This window comes from Panulirus ornatus, chromosome 31, assembly GCF_036320965.1.
Source record: "Panulirus ornatus isolate Po-2019 chromosome 31, ASM3632096v1, whole genome shotgun sequence".
In the NCBI taxonomy this organism is placed as follows: Eukaryota; Metazoa; Arthropoda; class Malacostraca; order Decapoda; family Palinuridae; genus Panulirus; species Panulirus ornatus.
The window spans coordinates 6,179,406-6,201,712 of record NC_092254.1 but is presented as its reverse complement, the minus strand read 5'-3'; the positions used below and the strand labels follow the sequence as shown (position 1 = coordinate 6,201,712).

The following is a 22,307-nucleotide window of genomic DNA, read 5'->3' as shown; positions in this document are numbered from 1 at the left end:
TATGGATGCGAGTGAATATGGCCTTTCTGCACATGTATCCTAGCGTTACCTTGCTGTCACAGGGGTGAGGATGCTGTTTCCCATGGGGTGAACTGCTGCCAGAAATAGATAAAGGTGAGCAAGTATGAATATGTACATATGTGTAGTGTTCTGCTCTCTCAACCACACTCTTTTTATTACCACACATCTCTCTTACCCTATGATTAGTTACTCAATCAAACCACTTACACCACATATTGTCCGCAATGTTTCATTTCCAACACATCCACCCTCCTCTGCACAACCCTACTGATAGCTCATGCCTCAAAACCATATAACATTGTTGGAACTACTATTCCTTCAAACATACCCATTTTTGCTCTAAAAGATAACATTCCCTCTTTCCATGCATTCTTCATCGCTCCTAAAACCTTCGCCCTTCCCCTACCCTATGACTCACTTCCACTTCCATGGTTCCATTCACAGCCAAATCCATTCCCAGACATCTAAAACACTTCACTTCCTCCAATTTTTCTCAATTCAAACTTACATCCCAACTAGCTTGCCCCTCAACCCTGCTGAACCTAATAGCCTTGTTTTATTCACATTTACTCTTAACGTTCTCCTATATACCTACCTACCTTTCCATCATACTTCAGGATCTATGAGGCTTTTCCAGCGCTCAGGAATCAAGCCATATCTGCTGGGCTAAACCACAGGTCATGAAGTGTGGTGATGTGCAAACCTCTCTTCCATATGAAACTGCATTTTGGACAAGACAGGTCTTGTAATATGATGCACTGGTGTTGGTAATGTTGGAGAGATGGATGATGTCTAGAATGCAGACCCCTAGAATTGTCTGAACTCTTCAAATTATGAACTGCTGATCCTCCCTCTACTTTTTCCATATACCCATACCATGTAAGCAAAATACTCTGTTCTTTCTTAACTTTATTATCTATTGCCTTCATCTGTACAGTATCTCCTTTGATATTTATCACTACTCATCCTCAATATTACTCATTTCCTTCATCAAACAAGTTGAAAACCAGTAACCTCTACAAGCTACCATGTTATTTCAAGCTCATACTTGCATATGAGTAGTTTGCACAACTCTATATTATGAAAATCTATCCTGATAAATGTTGCACTTAATTAACTAAATGTGCCTTGCCTCTAACAGTTTTTGGGCAACTGCACAAATAATTTTTTTTCCATTCATAATATTACCATTCTTTCTTTCTTTCAAACTATTCGCCATTTCCCGTGTTAGCGAGGTAGCGTTAAGGGCAGAGGACTGGGCCTTTGAGGGAATATCCTCACCTGGCCCCCTTCTCTGTTCCTTCTTTTGGAAAATTAAAAAGAAAATAAAAAAACGAGAGGGGAGGATTTCCAGCCCCCCGCTCCCTCCCCTTTTAGTCGCCTTCTACGACACGCAGGGAATACGTGGGAAGTATTCTTTCTCCCCTAACCCCAGGGATAATTACCATACCATATAGTACATTTTATTACCTTAATTTCAGCATGAAAGACTGTGTTGAATACAAATGAAAAATTTGAAATAAGAATTACCTTTGCCTCATGTCCTGTAAGAAAGCCAAGCTCCTGGGAGTATTTCAAAATTTTGTCTTCATCCTTCACAGCTGCACCATGGATTAAGTGGATGTACTTATCAACAAAGTCTTTACCATATTCCCGACATGCACCAAAATCCAGGAGTGCTACCTGTACAGGGGAAATTATTCATTTAAGGAATGGTAAAATCCGGGAATGCTACAAGTTTTGAAAATGGTTCATGTAGGAATGATGGTGAATACATCTAAGACCCTTAACTCAAGATCAGGACACTTTTTTATGTTACAGCTTTTAACTACACTGAAGACTCAGATTCATGTCAAGCAGTACCAATAAAAGTGCTGATTATAGAAATCAAGTCTAACATAGTTAAGTAAGAACTTGTGGTTTGTGTACATCACTAAGTGCATATGCTGGATTTTTTTTTTTTTCTTTTTTTAAGTTGAAATGGCATGGGCAACTGAGGCCATCTCATTTCCGCTATATATACATATACCCTAGCCTGAGCCAGGTACCTATTTTATCGACCAACCCCTAGGGGTGGATGAACAGCTGGGTTGACTGTGGATCAACTGCTGCAACCAGGATTCAAACCTATGTGCTCGACCCTATGGTCGAGGAATGCTAACAGCTACACCAAGGAAGTCCATATACAAAAATATATATCACTTTCTTTTCTACCTGTAAGTTAGCTTAAAGTACACAACCAGACTTCTTGATGTACCATGTCTTGTTAACAAGATGCTCTCATTCCCTGAATCATTGCTGGGGGGATACAGGAAATAGTTTTTGGCCATCATAGTTTCCAAAAAAACCTTTTTGCCCCAGCTAGTACAGGAACCTCTTGATTTATGCAACAGGTATGTTCTAAAAAAACAGTCATATAAATCAAAATCACATAAGTCAAGTGATGTTAGGAATGGAGACTAGGGGGTTTCATCATTTATAAGACAATAATGAATGTTATACCAATGATAAATTACAGCATAAACGTACCAGGGAATATAAAATACTATAATATATATAAACTGTTCATTGAATTCAATAAATAAAGCAGAAAATAACAAATTGTGAATCCTGGTGCTGTTCTCGAAAGCATTCCCTTCCAAAATAATCTGATGAAATCCAAATAAAAAATCCGGAAGCAGCCTCACCAGTCATTTTGACGAGGTAATTGTAGCATTTCCTAAAATTCACAAACCATCCAGGACCTGCTTGAAATGTTTTCGTTGCTCCTTCTTCCACTGCCATCATTATATATATCCTAGGTCTTTGCTTGTATCACAAGCATGCTGGAGGGAACATTTTCATGAGTTTGGTGTTTGATCCATGTACTCCAACAGTACTCCAAAACATTCCCTCTATTCTCTCTATCATCAAACTTTGGGAAAATGAGATCTTAGATGCACTGATTAATGTTCCACAGTTAGCTGCTCACAAGAAAAATAGTTGCAGCACCGACAAAACACTCCCAGCTTTTGAAAAGCAGAACTTGTGATGATCACGTGGAACTTCCATGACAGAGTGGATCTGGTTATGTCCAACACGTTTATGTTATTACAGGCTTGAATTGTGGTATTTTGAAAATAAACTTAGGGAAATAAATGATTCTTAGAAAAATATAAGGAGATAGTACTTCAGAGCACTTAAATTTAACAAGATTACTGCTTCCCCACTCAACTCTGAGATGATACACAATTTTAAAGTGAGAGGAAGTATGTTCAGGATAAGAAAGAGATTGAGTACAGGAGTGAGGAATGAAGGGAGAGTGAATTAAAATAAGTAAAGTAGAAAAACAGAGCAAGTGATAGGAGAGAACCTAAAGGAATATCACGCTACTGATAGGGGGATAAGGGGTAGAAGTTGCTCCATCAATGACTACTGCAATGGAACAAAGAGGGACCCGTGCATCAGAGAATACAGAAACCAAATGAAGGAAGTTTAGAAAGCAAAGATAATGCCACATGCCACATCCTATCAAATGCTTTGGAAATGTCAGAGGGTAAAATTCTCCTTAGGAGTCACACAGGAGAAAGGCTCACCTGTGGACCTCACATGGCAAAATCCAAACTGATGAGCTTGAGAAAATGAAAGTAACAGATTTTCAAAGACTTTGGAGATGGCAGAACTGAAAGCAATGGGGCAACTGCTGAAGGGTTAGAGTGGTCTCCTTCCTTAGGTATGGACAGCACCAAGGAATATTTTCAAGCAGAAGGAAAAAGTGTGGAATTTTAGAGACAGGCCAAATAGGCAGGCAAGGTCTGAATTTACCTCAGAGACATAGTCCTTTAGAACTCAAGGAAGTAAGCCATCTGATTCATACACCTTGTCCACCTGGGGTTGGAAGTGCACTTCAAAGACCCTGTGTGAGGAGAACACAGACGATGGCATATGTTGAGAGGGAGATGATGGGCGAAGTACTTGAAGCACAATGGTTCAAAGTTCAGTTCAAGGGAAATAAGGTATCAGAGAATGTAGCTATATTAGTTGGGGAGTTAGCAAAAGATTGATCTTGTCAGAGAAGAAGAAAGCTTAAATTACAGAAACTGTTGGACAAGACCTAAAAAGATTTGTCAATAAAAGAAGCAAGACTACACTTTCGTTTTATGAAGGTGTGCTTGACTTTACAAAGCCCAGCTGTCCACTCCCAACCTAAATAACCTCTACATATGGGAGCAGAAATGGTGCTTGAATAGTGGGAGAGGTGAAAGATAACTAATGTCTAGTGTGCTGCAAGAATGACTGACAATCAGGAACTCATATAGGGTGTTTAATTACTTGCTCTGATCATTAAGGAGGAATAAAGGCCTCAGCTACACCAGGATCTTCCTGTTTAGAGCCTACCTAATTCTTGTAAAGTACAGCTAAATCTTCTGAGTCGAGGATCTTAGAGCACGGACATAAAAAGTGTGGAGCTTCGTGACAAGAAGTAGACAGTTATACATGATAGAATTTGAAAAGGGTGGTGGGATAAACAAATTATTATAGCAAGGTAATGGAGGGCTGAGTTAAATCCCTTCATTATGCTGCTGTGATTCCTTCCCTTCTCCAACTGATGTACACTAAGCAAAACTTTTTTCCTTCCTTTTATGCTGTTCAACCCATTTTCCCAGAACATTTGCTTGTCTAGAGTTTATAAAAAATAATTTCTTTATCCAAATATATGCAAATGGTTACTCTGCCACTGTGTCTAGGGTCAAATCTGGTATACTGTAGAATAAGATCAAGAATTCAGTTATCCAGTAGCAGATTCATTTTCCCCCTAAAAGTTGGCTATACAAATGTATAGGATGTTTGAAGGCCAGATAAATGGACTTTTGCTGTTACATACCTGTTCTGTTTCAGCATTATAAAAAAAGTTGGACCAGTTGGGGTCAGTCTGCATAAAGCCAAAGTTAAAGAGTTCAAGAAGACACAAGTGGATGATCTTTTCGCAAATAAAATTTCTGGTATCTTGATCCATTTCAACACACTTGTCTACTGGAACCCCATCAATCAGCTCTGTTGTGAATACCTGGGGAAAGAACAGCTTTGTGATAAGTAAATTATAAAAAGAAAAAAAATTCAGGAAGCTTATGACTCAGTTCCTTATAGCTATTTTTACATGCTCTGAATGTGTTTCACTACAGTGCCATTTACATTACACAAAAACAATATCTCTAAACTGTAAAATAATACTAACAAAAAAATTTCAGTTTTAAAGTCTCATAAACGAGAAAGTGTAATCATCATGTGACAAGGACTCAGACAAAGAAGTAGTAGCAGTTGCTGTTTCCTGTATTGGCGAGGTAGTCCCAGGAACAGATGAAGAGAGACCACATTAATTCCCATACATTCTCAAACTGTCATGTATAATGTGCTAAAACTACAGCTCCCTATCCATGACCAGGCCCCACAAATCTTTCCATGGTTTACTCAAGACGCTTCATGTGCCCTAGTTCAGTCCATTGACATCATGTTTACCTGTGTACCACATCGTTCCAGTTCACTCTATCCCATGTACATCTCTCACCCTCCTGCATGTTCAGGACCTGATCACTCAAAAAATATTTCACTCCATCCTTCCATCTCCGATTTGGTCTCTCCCATCTTGTTCCCTCCACTTCTGACACATATATCCTCTTTGTCAACCTTTCCTCATTCATTTTTTTCCTATGTCCAAACCATTTCAGCACACTCTCTTCAGCTCTCTCGACCCCATTTAACACTTAATCAAACCACCTCCCACTACGTATTGTCCTTCAACTATCTATCTATATCTTAGATGACTGTTCCCTTTGGGAACCCCCTTGAGAAGGTAACATAGCAAAAGAATCTCCAAAACTGGTGAACTCCAGTGCCACTTCTTAGCCTTTAGCGCCTCATCCTTAACAGGCCACTGGCAGAGAGCAACTCCAGCACAGTGTATTTAGAGGCTCCTACCTAATGTTCCCATCAACTACTATTACCTAAGGTGTCTATCTAATGTTCCAACCTACAACTTTTACCTAATGCTCCCAGTTAACGTTCCTACCTAATACCTCTACCTAATGCTCCTATCTAAAGTTCCTACCTTCAACTTCTATCCATTGCTCCACACATTTTGCCAGCTGCCACTACCTTATTGAAAGGTGAGCAACAGGAGGCTAATCCACTGTTTCCCCTCCAGGTTAAAAGGTCATACCCCTGGTTCCTTCAGAATATCCAAGTAAATCTCTTTCAAGCTAACAGAACAGATCACAGAGGAAAGAAACAAAAGCATTGAAAACAAGATTTTACATGCCTTACCCTTCACTAAATTAGGAAGAATGTATATAAGATGTAAACTAACAAACTCTTACTTATTATCAACAGATCTTCTTTACTGAAGGTACAAGTTTGTAGACTTTAAATACTGTTATCAGAACATAGTTGGGAATTAGATCAAGCAATATTAGTAAAACTGTCCCATCCCACCTGTTGTGTACAAAGTTCGGAGATTACTTCTGGAACATAATATTCCGGATAAGATTTGACAAGTTCACTGAACCTCCGAGTACACTCTGCTTCACGTATATAGTCACATTCCCACCTCAACTCCTTTTTGGCCACCTCAATAACAGAGTCTACGAACAAACCTGTAGAATAGAAATTCTTAAAGTGAGAAGTATATATCTATATTTATCATATACATACATATACATTATCCCTGGGGATAGGGGATTAAGAATACTTCCCACGTATCCCCTGCGTGTCGTAGAAGGCGACTAAAAGGGGAGGGAGCGGGGGGCTGGAAATCCTCCCCTCTCGTTTTTTTTTTTTTTTTTTTTTTTTTTTTTTAATTTTCAAAAGAAGGAACAGAGGGGGCCAGGTGAGGATATTCCGAAAAAGGCCCAGTCCTCTGTTCTTAACGCTACCTCGCTAATGCGGGAAATGGCGAATAGTTTGGAAAAAAAAAAAAAAAAAAAAAAAAATATACATACACATATGCAGACATTACATACATACACATGTACATATTCATACTTGCTTGCTTTCTTCCAATCCTGGTGCTACCTTGCCTCACAAGAAAACAGCATCGCTATCCCCTGCTTCAGCGAGGTAGCCCCAGGAAAACAGACATAAAAGGCCACATTCGTTTACACTCAGTATCTAGCTGTAATGTGTAATGCACTGAGACCACAGCTCCCTATCCACATCCAGGCCCCACACACCTTTCCATGGTTTACCCCAGATGCTTCACATGCCATGGTTCAGTTCAATGAGAGCATGTTGACCTTAGTATACGACATCGTTCCAACTCACTCTGTTCCTTGCACACCTCCCACCCTCCTGTATGTTTAGGCCTTGATCGATCAAAATCTCTTTCACTCCATCCTTCCACCTCCAATTTGGTCTCCCACTTCTCCTTGTTCCTTCCACCTCTGACACACATATCCTCTTTGTCAATCTTTCCTCACTCATTCTCTCTATATGTCCAAAACATTTCAATATATCATTTTCTGCTCTCTCAACTATACTCTTTTTATTTCCACATATCTCTCTTACCCTTACATTACTCACTCAGTCAAACCACTTCACACCAGAGAACAATGAAAAGGACAAACTTCTAAACTGACACTTGAAAACATTTAACTCATGTAGCTCATTCTTTTTAATTCTAGATTTTCCTAGGGTGAGCACTACGCGCTAGTCCTGTCTTTTGGCAAAATGGTAGGAGCAGTAGATAGAATCAGTATGAAGGAACATTTAGGCATGGTTATTAGGGAGAAACATTTGGTAGGATCATCAGATAGAATTAGTCATTAGGAACATTAAACAGAAGCCTCTGCAAACACTGCACTAGACTTGCCCTCTGCCAGTGACCTGTTAAGGGTGAAGCATTAAAGGCTAAGAAGCAGCACTGGAGTTCTTTAGCTATGGAGACTGCTACCATGGCCATCCCTTTGAGGAGGTTCTAATTGGAGCAGGAATCAGAGATACAGATGGATAGCATTACTGTTGTGTATCATACACATGCTGGTACAAATAGTCAGTGACACAAATGCTTAGTGAAGGTTATGCAAACAAAATTTCACTTTTTGTGACAGAAACACGATACAACTACGAGATACATACTCTACTATATAACAAAACCATCTCTGTGAACACAAACGGTAATGCATAATACTAAACAGAGGTTATCAGTGGCAGTATGATCTAAATACAGTGAACATCAGTTGAGTCATTTCCTGTTCCTATTGCTGAATTTAACATCATTGTTATTCATGAAGTCAATAATCACAGGATGCTTAAAATAAATCACCTCTCACCTTCAGGAATAATGTCTGCTACTTTAAGAGTTGATAAAAGATTGTTGATATCACTTTCAATTCCTTGGGCAACCCCTGGATACTGTATTTTCATGGCTACTGAACGGCCATCATGTAGATTTGCAATATGAACTTGACCAATTGATGCTGCTGCATATGGTTGCTCATCAAATGAAGCAACTTTTGACCTCCAATCTTCACCCAGCTCCTCTGCTATAGCTTTCTGTTAAAAAAAAAATGGTAGAAAGATCATAAAAGATGAAAAATGAACATATGGTATAAAAGCAAACACTGACAATATTAAGAAAATTAGAGGAAGCCTGAGTTATACAAACTTGAAGTCCTGTTTACTTAAACTAGTGTTGATACACAAAGCCTATCTACTTCAAAAGATAAAAAAAGATAAGGATATCATCAAAGGAAAAAAAGATGAGGATATTATAAAGCTATGAAATACTATTATGCAATATAAGTGTGATAATCAGTTCAACTTGTAATGGTTTAAAATCATAAACTCTTAATAAACAGGTGGTAATACATGATCTGATAAATTACACATAACCTTGTCATGGTATTCATGTAAACAGAACTATGTTCCTCAAGGTTTCATGCAGTTTTATTGTTGGATTTCTTTTCACAGTAACCTATCAGCATGATAAAAGCTCAGTGGATAACGAAACCTTAGAGCCATAACTCAATAATGACTAACGGTTTTAGCTCAAAATTTCAACACTTTTAACTTGACTAAAAGATTAAAATTACATAGTACAATGTTACATATCACCAGTCTGAAAATAAGATGTACTTAAAGTCTGTCAAGCTGTCAAAGTGAAGGACACACAAACAGGACAACTGAATCTACACATATTCTGTGCTCAGAATGTAATCAATTAGTTTCTCCATCAGTCACATTTACTCCCTTAACTTTCTTGATCATAAGTCTCATTAAACCTAAGGAGCAAAAGAAGAGAGGCACTAACACAATGATATGATATAAAGATAAATTAAAACTGGTTCTCTTAGTCTACTTGGGTGGGGTTCACATACTTTGGGTGAGGGGGGTATAAATGTTTCACCTATCATGGTCAGCTCTGGTACTCCTGCCTTATGATTCAAGAAGTTTGGTCATAAGCTTATTAATTAACAGGTGGGCTTACCTCCAACTGCCATGCAGGCATAAAGTCTGCTGACTGCCGCACCCGCTCAAAAATTTTCTGTAACTGGGGATTGATCAGAGCACTGTCTTGAATGCTTAACATTTGACCCAGTTTCAAGGCAGCCCCTAAGTGAATAAAAAAAAAAATAAAAAAACATAAATGATATTTAATGCATTCCTAAAGTTTCTTGGAATTAACTTGAATGTTTCACCAACTGAAAGGGAAAATCTGTTTCCACTGTTACACAACATTTACAAATGCTTAACTGATGATGACAGTACAAACTTACTGAGAAATGCCTTAACCAAAGAATGAAAGTACGAATAGTGAAAAGTTTGAAACTGATTCCTTCAAGGAAAATTTAAAGACATACTCCTGAAAAGAGGAAGTACTGATATGAATTTTACATTTGATGCCCTGTGCACAATTATGACAAAAATAAAGGATAGAAAATTTCTATTTGTAATTCTACATCAGAAAAGATGTTCCCACATTCACTGCAAGGTGGTAAAACAAAATCTTATGTAAACATTCTAATTACTCACGTTCTTCAGAGGAAGCATGTGGTAAAAGAGGTTAGTGTCTGTTTGGGCAAAGATTAGTATGCCTAAAAGTATAATTGTGATTCCAAAATTGTTTTATGGATGTGTATTTTGGACCTTGAATATAAGAGCAAAGAAAATGGTGGATGTTTTGGAAATGAAATACCATAGGACAAAATTTAGTGCTGCAGGTTGATCATGTAAGGAATGAGTGTAGAGTGTCGTATGATAGTAAGCACATTATGACTTAGGGAGTCAATTAGGACGTGCTGAAATCATTTGGACATATGGTAAGGACGAGCAAAGAGAGACTTGACTAAGCAATCAAATTTCAAGATGCTGAATTATGCTATGTCGCTCATACCTCTTACTCTACATAGCGTGTCCACAATTCTTTTGGCATTTGCTTCTGTTAAGAAAGGTGACCCATCTAACAAGGATCCACCACTTTTGCCTTGTTTTACACCCAAGGATCTACGAGTTACTTCAGCAAGAGCTCCAGCTCCTAATCCTGCTGCTAGGCCACCAAATGACATTAAACGTCCTATGCGAGAGTGAGGTACTTTCCGGGCTTGTGCACTATCTGACAGCTGAAAATGAAAGAAAAAAAGACTATAATAATCAAATATAACAATACTATTTTCCTTCAATTATCTTTCATCAGTCATGCTATCAAAACTAAGTTGTTGTTAATCAGATGTAAGAACATTTGTCCCAAGAGATAAATTTGAAGGTCAGGAAAAAGGATGACCGGAAGAATCTAAAGGAATAGAGAATGAAAGACAAGGAAGTACAAAGCAGGTGGGCTGTCCATCTGTTGGAAATAGATATAAATACATAATGACTTGCAGTGACATGTTACATGTCCTTTTCAATGCAAAGACAGGTAATAAAAACGTAATTATCAGACCTGTCTAAGGACTGACTCACCAAAGAAATAATGATAAGATAGCCCTTAATACTTACAACTTTTAATACACCTTTAAACATGCACTTAATGTTACATACTTACTGTTGATTTGGGTTTTTCCTTTGCCAATGGTTTTTTGCCCAAAAGCTTTGGCTTGGGCTTAATGGGAGCTTTACTTGTTTTTTCTTGTACGATGGATGTTTTGTCAGAACTTCCAAGAGGTCTAGTAGCAGCAATGGCAGTAGCAGCGGCTGCTGTTGAAGGTTCAACAACAGAGGAAACATTTGAAGCATTAACAGCATTCAAAGTAAAATCTATATCCACTGATGCTTTCCTCACTGTTAACTTTTCATTATTTTGTTGATTTTCAAAATTGTTCCCTTGAATTTTGTCACCTACATCATGCATGATGGTAGCAGCAACAGAAGCTGTTGCAGCAGCAGCTGTAGTAGTAGTTACAGCACTTCCATCATTAATCCCTACAGCACTTCCATCATTAATCCCTGCAAGTTCAGCATCAACAGCTGGAATACCAGAATCAACGTTTGTAGTTGTTGATTCAACCTGAGATAATGTACTGGAAGTGCTTGCTCTACTTTCCATTTCAGGTGGCTCTACAGTGGAGACTATTTGTGAATCAATACTATCAACAGTTGTAGTTGACGTATCAACAGAATTCAGATGGGACACATATACATCCTGTGACAATGTACTAGCAGTGCTTGGAACATTGTCAGTTAAAGGTAGCTCTAAATTATGTTCAATCTGAACCTCAACATCAGAGGTAGTGTCTGAAATATGGGAAGTAAATGATGCTGATGATACATCTAAAGATGATGTAAGTGTTGTACTTGTAGCACTTTCAGTTCGTGATGTTTCTATATTATGGTCAACATGCACATCAGTATCTGTAGCAGCAGCATCGATGGAAATAACAGAGGCAGGATTTAGAGATGATATATCTTCTACTGATGGCATGCTTTTACTACATGTTAAACTTTCAATTTGAGATGGCTCTAATCCAGCGTCTTTCTGAACCTCAACTTCACTGACAGCTCCAGGTGACGGTGCTGTATGTGAAGGATCTGTAACTGCATTTGATATGTCTGGTGATACTGTGCACGCAACATTATCAACTTGTGAAGTCTCGATTTTAGAATCTACTGCAACATCAACAGAAGCAGCAATATCAGAATCTAGCTTTGTAGGATGTGAAGCTAAAGAAAATACCTCTTGTGAAAACAAGTTTGTGCTTACTTCTGGTTTCTCATCCTTGGGATCCAACTCAACCTCAGTATCAGCAGGAGAAGCAACAGTGTGTGCTGATGAAGTGTGTAGTAATGATGTATTTGTATTCACCAACATATCGTTTGTCTGTGATGACCCAGCTATGGAGTTCACCTCAACGTCAGCATTGACAAAAGGCATTTCAGGGGGTATATCAATGGAAACTAGAGGTGGTTCATTTGGTGATGAAATGTCAGAAGTGCTAGCAATATTTTCTTTCACAGAAAAATCTACTTTTGGCTCCGAGTCCACACAAGAATCAACAGCAGCAGCAGTAGCAGAATTAGAAATATCAGGAAGTGTACCTGAAGTCATTATCTTGGCAGAAAGCAAGTCTGAAGTGTCTTTGATATCATTACTTTGTGTTGACTCCACATGAGAAACAGAAGAGGTATGAGATGATTCAAGACTGACAGTTTTCACCATCTGAGATAAACAGTTGTCTAAATCTTTATCAGCATCTTTATTTTCTGAAAAATCTTTTTTAGAAGAACCTGCTGCTTGTAATGCATTATCTTTCAGTACTTTTTCTTCATACATATTTGGTTCAAAAGTCTCCTGAACATCTTTCACTGTCTCCTCTGAATTTTCAACTTTTATTTTGTCTTTTGTAATGACTTGTTCACTGATATCTTCCACAATCTTTTCAGATGGAATGGAATTTTCTACATCCTTAAATATCTTCAAATTATGTCCAAAAGCAACATCTTGAATTTCAGATAATTTCTCATCAAGAACTTGAAGGTGCTCCTCTGTTATCTCCCTTTCTTCAATCTTTGTTGTGTCAAGAAGAGGTTCAAACTGTTCCAATCTTTCACTAATCTCTTCATTTGCTTTTTCAACTTGCAAAAAAGTATCTGCAACCTTATGAGAATCAAAGGGGTCAGTAAATTGCCTTTCACTATCATGCGGAAGTTCAACCTCAGTCTGGATGTTTTCCCCATCCAGAGCCTCTTGCATCAAAACTTCTTCTACACTCAGCTCTTGTACGTGAGGATCACCACCAGCTTCCTTTGCATTCTCATTCTGTATTAGTTGTCCTTCTGTCTTGTGCATATCATTTTCTGTGTGCACTGTACCTTCCTTGACAGTAGTTTGTTGTCGAATGACATCATCTATAACTTTTTCAAGGGGTTTTGAATGGTCTACTTCCTTGAATATTCTTAAATCATGTCCAAATGCAACATCTTGAATTTCAGATAATTTCTCATCAATAACTTGAAGATGTTCCTCTGTGACCTCTCTCTCCTCAAACTTTGTTATATTAAGGAAGGGTTCAATTTGTTCTTTCCTTTTATCTGTTTCTTGTAGTTCTTTTAAATTTTCTTCAACAGTTTCTCCAACTATATGAGAAGCACTAAGAATATCTGGAACCTGCTTGTCACAACCACTAGAAAACTCTGCTTCTGTCTGATCACTGTGCTCACTCATAACTTCTTGCATCAAGATTTCTTCAATACTCAGTTCTTGTACAGAAGGATCAGGCAAAGAATCACTGTTTTTCTCAGCATTATCCACACTCGGAATTTCATGTTTTACTGTCTCTTCCCTATAATTTGTTGCAGGTGTTGCACTTTCCCTGATGGTCATCTGCTCTTTATCACCACTGTCAACAGCTTCTTCCACAGGCTTACTATCTTCTAATTCCCTTAATGTACTTATATCTTGCCCAAGAGAAATTTCTTTAATATCATTTAATTTATCATCCAAAGCCTGAAGGTGTTCTTCTGTTATCTCTTTTTCCTCAACCTCTGTTATGTCAAGAAAAGGTTCAAATTGTTCAGTTCTTTTAATGGCTTCTCTTGTTTGATTGGAACTTTCCCCAATAGTGTCTGCAAGTTCCTGAATACTACTTATCGTATTTACAAAGTGTCTGCTACTATTAAGAGACAATCCAGCTACTGTCTGGTCATTGTGCCCTCTCACAGCTTCTTGCATCATAACTTCTTCAATACTTAATTCTTGAACACTGGGATCATACATTGGATCATACCCTTGGTCAGTCTCCTGAGAAAACCCTGAAAGAAAATAGTAATATCAAAATCAGAGACTTATATATATGTAACTATACCTTTAACTATGAATTCTTAGAATCTGTGCGGTAATCTGACTCACTGTTAAAATACATTCTAATGTACATCTCTATATATGGTCTTAAAATCAAAAGAAAACATGTATTTTCTTCACAAATAACTTTCATACACCTTTTTAAAAGTATGCATATAGGAACATAAAACAAATTTTATGTAAATTAATGTAATATGCATAAATCTATAAAAGAATGTAACAAAGAATGCAGCCTACCAAATCACCTTATTCTTCAAGATAGTTCCTTTACATGCTCAATTTTTTAAGCTTATTGTGTTAAATACAGAGGTCCCTTTCCAACCACAGAGGTTTGTAGTTGGCATGAGATCTCTATATTGACAAAATTCAGTTAATTTAAAAATAATATTTTCTGAGCTTTACCTGAATGTTCAGACCACAGTCTACAAAAAAATAAAACTGTGCAAGGTATCGTATATACTCATTTATAAGCCTACCTCGTGTACAGGTTGACCCTTCATTTTTGGCCAAGAAATCATTAATCTAATATGCCTCGAGTATAGGTCGACCCAAGTCTTTGAGGGTAATGAAACAACAAATTAGGGTAATAAAGCACCATACTTTATGGCATATAAAGCTCATTTCAGAAAATCCTCACTAAAAACTACTCTACATCCTATGAACTGAGGTTCACTGAGCCTCAAACACTGAGTACCAAAGGCAAATTGTTTACCATATATCATTATGGTACTTTACACCAAAACACAGGTAGTTTCAGCAAAAATATTGTAAGTTTCCATTCAAGTATTTATTCAAGTCAATTAGGATAGAATATCATCGTAATACAACGGTTTTCTTACTGAAAATAATTTGAAAAGCTATTATGGTAACATCTTTTAAACAATGAAAGAAAGCGAGTCAATTGTTTTCATCATGATTTTATCCCACTTTCCACCGTAATACGTACATCATTTCAGCAAAAATATTACATTTCTGTGAATATATTATATCAAACATGGTACGAATAGAATATCATTGTAATATAACGGACTTTTAACTGAAAACTTTAAAAAAAGTTACATCTCTTGAACAATGGAAGATTAGGCAGTCTTTTGTTTTCATGTATTTTACCCTATTTTACATTGAAATAAATCACATTTCAAAAAACTGCTATTCATTTCTGAGAATACACCCCCTCCCTAACATAAGTCCAAGTTCCGTTCTGACCAATTGGTTGGATCTTGAAATGGATGTAAGTAGGATGCATGTCAGAATGGCAATTAGAATTTGAATATCTGTACAGCATCCTTTTATCCTACTCAAATTCTATCATCATTATCTCGTTCTTTATTAACCAGCTTTATTATATGATTCTGTAGTTTCTTTTTACACTTTATTTATGATTCTTTGCTTCCTATTTCATCATACTTATTTTCAATTTATTTTTTTCTGGCTGTATGTACAGATGGTCGTAAGTCACATAGGTCGTAAGTAGGGGATCAGGTGTATATTCATTCAGGCACAGTTAAGGTAAAATATATTTGTGATGTAAGTTTTTTAATGGAAAACGATTCGAAAAATACATACCCTCTAGCTGATATGGCAGAGCCCTGGTCATGGAGGATCTGCCTTTGCATCGGCCCTAACTAAGCAGCCTTTAATATTACAGTACACTGAAACTATGTTTATTATCTTATTGTCTTGCTTCTTATTTTCCAGAAATATGACAATTTTGTTTAAAACATAATGTTATGGTACTTTTAATTTACAAGTATTATTTTTCAAAAACACATGACACCAAACAAATACCAGTATGGGCGTTTGCATGACTCTCCTGCTAAAAAAGACCAAACAGCTGGTACTCTCACCCTCAGCCCTACCAAAAATAGCTCAACTGCATCTTTCTTGTTTATTCTCTTCCAATTTCTCACATTTACTGGTGTTTCCTACTTCATATTGCCTACATCAGATAAACTATATTAACTACGGTTAGAAACACTGTTATAAATTTGATTATTGGTAGGATGCCATTAGAACCAGCTTACCCTAACCAATAGTGTTTCAAGTCAGACAATTACTTTTTTTTTACATTTCAAGTGTCTCCATTTTTTCTGTGATTAGCACAATATTTCCTGATATAGTAAACTGTTTTACCTATAGTGCTGTAAAACAATTTAGGAAAGAATTACTCAGTAACTTAAAAAAAAAATTAAACAAAAAATATAGAAACTGGCAACTGTGACGACCTGACTTGCATCATTATAAGGTTTTTATTGCCAGTATATATTGTCAATCTATGGATATTATGATACCGTATATGATATGATAAGTAGGCCTGTCCTAGAACTTCAACATACACTACTGAAAGCACGTTGAAAGGTAAGTTAGCCTACTGTAAGTTGGTGAGCTTAATCTGCTGAAGGCACTGCACAGCTTTTCATCACTAATTGGTACATATTTTATGTTTCCATTGTTTACTGACAGTAACTGGTAAATATTTTTCATGTCTGAAGCAAAAAGTTGCTCCTAGCCCTTCCCATCATGCACTGATTTCAATCTAATGAAACTATTATCCAAGTATAGGTCAACCCCCTCATTTTTTGCCCAAAAATTTGGTCTTAAAAACTCTAAACTATACAAGAGTACATATGGTATACCAAAATTAGCATTTACTATCTATAAAGAAACTCTTCCCAGTGAGTGAAACCCATCAGTTGTAGCAACCTCCATTCTACCCTCACTGGTAAGTGTTCGATGGCTTTTCCGCAAAAGTGAACTAAGAGGTAGCTGAGACGGCAACTGTGTTCTTAACTTCTCTATCTAAGCAAGATTTTAGTCACAGCTGATATGAAAAGCTGAGAAGCCATGTTTTTAAAGCCTCAGTCCAAGCCTGCTGACTTTGGACACACGTTGGATATCATCCATACAGCCATTTGAAGTGGCCAATCATTACTACTTTCAGACCATGATTTTCATCCACTGACACACATAGCAAATGAACATTCATTATTCTACTAAAGTCCACCAAGAAATTGTGGTCACCCAACCCTAAGGTGAGACAGAAAGGAATAACAACAATCCACACTCTAACACTCCATTATCAAGACAATAGTACTTATCAAAATAGTACAAATTGAAGTAAAAAATTCATTTTACTCCATATACTCATTGTACCTTCTCAATTTCAACTTGGCATCCTGGTGGACAAATCTTAACTGACCTCACTGTTGGCAAGCTATCTGTAAGCACGTTGTATCCCCCAGATGCACTAAAAGACCCATTTTCATCTTCTGAAAGCCATACTTAGCTAGTCCATGATAAATGGCTCTTTACAGATATAATGCATTTCCTTGGGTAATTTAAACTTACTGATCCAACTGCCCGGCCTGGTAAATTTGGAAGTTCATGCTTTTTGAGCTCTGATCATTAAAGAAATATATTTCATAAAACAGTATTATTATCATAATGTTACCAAACGACCCCTTTTATGGGGCTCCTGTCCCTTCAACATGTCACTCAATGCAGGATCAGAGAGATGGACCCCTCAGAAGCAAGGAGGTCCTCAAAGAGATTGTACTCCTTTGGTTCACAATCATTTCAACATAACACCTAAAAGAGATCCTTTTATTAAAGATATTACCTAACTATTAAGCATCTGAATGCCAGATGTTAAAAAAGAAATCTCATAAGTTGTTAAGTGCAGAATGTCATAATATGTACATACAGTTATTGATACAGTACATACTGCATTTTCTCGCAAAATTAGCAGAAAACAATTCTTCTTTTTGTGATAAGACACTGCTTCTGTCTATGATCTCCAATTGCAAACACCTCTTGTAACTGTACTATGATTGCTTACAATTACATCACTGCAAGGCAAAAACATAAAAACCATAATATCTATCTATATCTCTGATACCTGTTCCCACCTGGAACTCCCTCAAGGGGGTGGCCATGGCAACCTAGTCTCTATAATTAGAGTCCTCTATTGCTACTTCTTAGCCTTTAGTGTACTTGGAAACCATTCACTGTATATATTACAAATCAATCTTAGTGTTTTTCTGTTTATCACATTACTTAATGAAATCATACTTCACTCTGATGTTTCCTTCTACTAGGTCATAGGAAGGAGGCACTGGTAATACAATCCCATTCTTTTAAAATCAAAACCATGACCATGTCAATTCTAGAATCTATCAACTTTATATACTAAAAACATACAGCATTGTAATGACAGTAAAATACAATTGTGTTCTTAATGTTCCTGCCTAAGCAGCATCATACAGGAAACAATAGACAATAAATGGCAAGCAAGGGTCAATATTACTATTATTGCAACTGCTGCTACTACAACTTATAATCATTACAACCACTACAATAATGTCTACTATCGCTGCTATTAGATAAAATTCTACACTGGCACAATACTTTCAACTTATTCACCTACTTGAATATCAAAATATGAGAAGAAGAATCAGGATAAATATACTGTAGCTAGTCCTACCTGTTGCAGGTGTGGAGCCACTTCTGTAGGCTTTGATGCCCTCTGTAACCACTGATATACGAGCCACAGCTTCTGCCGCACCCTTTGACACATCTTTCTGAAAATGAAGGACACTATAACAAGCTGGTGAGACATTTTACAAATACCATGAAGACATTAATCCTTTAACAAACCAATGATGAACATCTCATCACCCAACTAACCTATGTAAATGACCAATTAAGAATATTATCATCACCTTCAAAAAATAAAAAAAAAAATCCATTCTTTCATCAATTCATTCTTGTGACTGTTTGAATGGTGTTTCAGGAGCTTCCCATTCTCTCTGTGAGTAGTGTGTACCTACCTACTTGTACTGTAATGGGAGTGAGTTTTACACTTGCAGAGCCCCCAACTCATGAACATTTTCTATCATATAAATCTTTTTAACTTTTGTATGCTATTTGCGTTCCCCAAGTTTTCATTAATTTCATTCCATTCATCCATCACTCATACAAAATAAGTACCTCCACATCTTTTTCAAAACGTTTCTTGCTTAATTTTGTCTGATGTCCTCAGTGCTATTCTAGCCCTACATATCATGATGAACTGTTCATTGTCTACATTATCAATCTTTAGAAAGTTAAATGGTTGTAATCAGCTGGTTTCTGTTCTTCAAAGGGGAATTCTTTGTCTCAATCCTGCTGTGTGGTTTCACTGCTGTTCTACTCCCATTTCAGTCAAGACTATCCTTATCTGGTTCTCTAATGCAAAAGAGTCCCAGTGGTCTAGTGTGTTTCTATAGTATTCATAATGTAGTCAGTAATTGTTCTGGTTCTCATTTCACCTTGTTCATGTTTTGATTGGTCCTATGTCTTTTCATATTCTTGCCAATATTGAATCATGAATCTTTTCTATTTTTATACATATTTGCCATTTCCCGATTTAGTGAGGTAGCATCAAAAACAGAGAACCAAGCCTTTGAGGGAAAATCATGATATCTTTCTACTAAGGTTCTCTGTTCACTGCTGATATCTAAATATAATCATATTTCTGCCATCTTGTTTTAGTTTTGTGGCATCTCTATTGATTATCATATTTTCCCACCTGTTCTTTTAGAGTGTTCAACTATTTCCACCCTTAGTTTTCATTAGACAGTCTCCATCTCTGTTCAAATCTTTATGTATGTCTATTTCCATATCTATGTTTGTCATCCTTTCCTACATTTTCACTGTCCACAGTTTTAATTCTTAAAATTTTCTCATATTCTTTTAATACTGGATGTTAAAATTGACCTTTCCCTTTTTCTTAGGCTAATGACCATTTACAGAAAAAAAATACAAATAGCTATGTCCTATCCAGCAGATTTCTGGGTGAGAATATCCATATTCTTCCATACCAGAATGTTCTTTGGTATCAGAAGTTTCAAAAAAGACTCCTCTTACCATGATGTAATTCCTTAAAGCAAAACACATGACTGACTTTATCATTCATTCATTATACTTTGTCGCTGTCTCCCGCGTTTGCGAGGTAGCGCAAGGAAACAGACAAAAGAAATGGCCCAACCCCCCCCCCATACACATGTATATACATACGTCCACACACGCAAATATACATACCTACACAGCTTTCCATGGTTTACCCCAGACGCTTCACATGCCTTGATTCAATCCACTGACAGCACGTCAACCCCGGTATACCACATCGCTCCAATTCACTCTATTCCTTGCCCTCCTTTCACCCTCCTGCATGTTCAGGCCCCGATCACACAAAATCTTTTTCACTCCATCTTTCCACCTCCAATTTGGTCTCCCTCTTCTCCTCGTTCCCTCCACCTCCGACACATATATCCTCTTGGTCAATCTTTCCTCACTCATTCTCTCCATGTGCCCAAACCACTTCAAAACACCCTCTTCTGCTCTCTCAACCACGCTCTTTTTATTTCCACACATCTCTCTTACCCTTACGTTACTCACTCGATCAAACCACCTCACACCACACATTGTCCTCAAACATCTCATTTCCAGCACATCCATCCTCCTGCGCACAACTCTATCCATAGCCCACGCCTCGCAACCATACAACATTGTTGGAACCACTATTCCTTCAAACATACCCATTTTTGCTTTCCGAGATAATGTTCTCGACTTCCACACATTCTTCAAGGCCCCCAGAATTTTCGCCCCCTCCCCCACCCTATGATCCACTTCCGCTTCCATGGTTCCATCCGCTGCCAGATCCACTCCCAGATATCTAAAACACTTCACTTCCTCCAGTTTTTCTCCATTCAAACTCACCTCCCAATTGACTTGACCCTCAACCCTACTGTACCTAATAACCTTGCTCTTATTCACATTTACTCTTAACTTTCTTCTTCCACACACTTTACCAAACTCAGTCACCAGCTTCTGCAGTTTCTCACATGAATCAGCCACTTTATGCCTGTTGAATACCCTGTAAGATTAGGGGTATCTTTTAGTAAAAGAAAAAAAATCACAAGTGTGGGTGACACAATTTGCAATGAGGGAAAGTACCTTCATAATAAAGAAATATTCAAACAGCATCAAATATTCTGAACATACTTACAACAAACATTCAATGAAACACTACTTTTGTATTTGCAGATTAACTACATAGTTCTGGAGAAAAATATACACAATTTGAAGCGAAGCTTGGCATTTAAAAGAACATTTTGGCTACAATTCATGTAATGTGTGATGATTAGCTTTACTAATATGGTAAATTCTGTTTCAGGGAAAGCCTTTGGATGGGTAGCCTCATAAAACTGTCACAGCATGGCACTTACCCGTAGTGTCTGTGGCTCCAACAGCACCTTAGTGATAGTCTCTTGAAGGTTAGAACCGCCCTGGATTATAAGAGGACGAAGCGAAGATGTGACCCATGCCTTGGTGACCTCCTGTGACCTGACATCCACTACAGCAGATCCAATGCGGGACAGGCCACGCAGCATCGTTAGTAAGTCACTCCCACGCGGTGGCTTGGCCATCCTCCTAAGATACACACATCATACTTAGCTTCTTGTATGACACAAAAGTTCCAGTTCATCTTATGTACAGTTACTGCATATGCAAGCAAGCATGAAGGCATATGATGAGAGACAGAAAGATGAGAATGTATGAAACGTTTTGGCCTTGTATGTTGAGGAACTTTATATAAACATATAAATTTATTTCGTATAATACCCTAAACCAGTTAACAAACTTCAAGTACTTCTATTAATTCGGAATTCATGACATTATCAGGCTTTGAGGTTCAGGAAAATATGGGATTAAATATATCAATCCCAATGGAAGTGTATGACAAAATCAAACCCAACGAGGCTAGCATTCCCAAAAGTAATCTTCAAAGGCATTAATGGACAATAAATGAAAAGAACAAGTTGATCCCTCAAGTTATCCATACATAAATTGCCCCTTGAAAATATTTCTTTGGGCGCCCATGTCCTATGGTTACACACACACACACACACATATATATATATATATATATATATATATATATATATATATATATATATATATATATATATATATCTTA

General features: G+C 37.3%; 1 protein-coding gene across 2 annotated transcripts in view; it reads right to left on the bottom strand.

Annotated features, from left to right (window-relative positions):
* Window positions 1-22,307, bottom strand: part of Coq8 (ubiquinone biosynthesis protein COQ8, mitochondrial) — a 48,285-nt gene that overhangs the window by 5,163 nt on the left and 20,815 nt on the right. For both annotated transcript variants that reach the window (XM_071680548.1, XM_071680549.1), the window contains exons 3-11: window positions 21,556-21,760; window positions 18,771-18,867; window positions 11,036-14,238; window positions 10,388-10,613; window positions 9,482-9,606; window positions 8,325-8,547; window positions 6,490-6,650; window positions 4,886-5,068; window positions 1,552-1,704 (exon numbers count right to left, since the gene is read on the bottom strand). In XM_071680548.1, coding sequence (XP_071536649.1) covers window positions 1,552-1,704; window positions 4,886-5,068; window positions 6,490-6,650; window positions 8,325-8,547; window positions 9,482-9,606; window positions 10,388-10,613; window positions 11,036-14,238; window positions 18,771-18,867; window positions 21,556-21,756 — 4,572 coding nt within the window. In that variant the 5' untranslated portion in view covers window positions 21,757-21,760. The remainder of the gene's footprint in view (window positions 1-1,551; window positions 1,705-4,885; window positions 5,069-6,489; window positions 6,651-8,324; window positions 8,548-9,481; window positions 9,607-10,387; window positions 10,614-11,035; window positions 14,239-18,770; window positions 18,868-21,555; window positions 21,761-22,307) is intronic.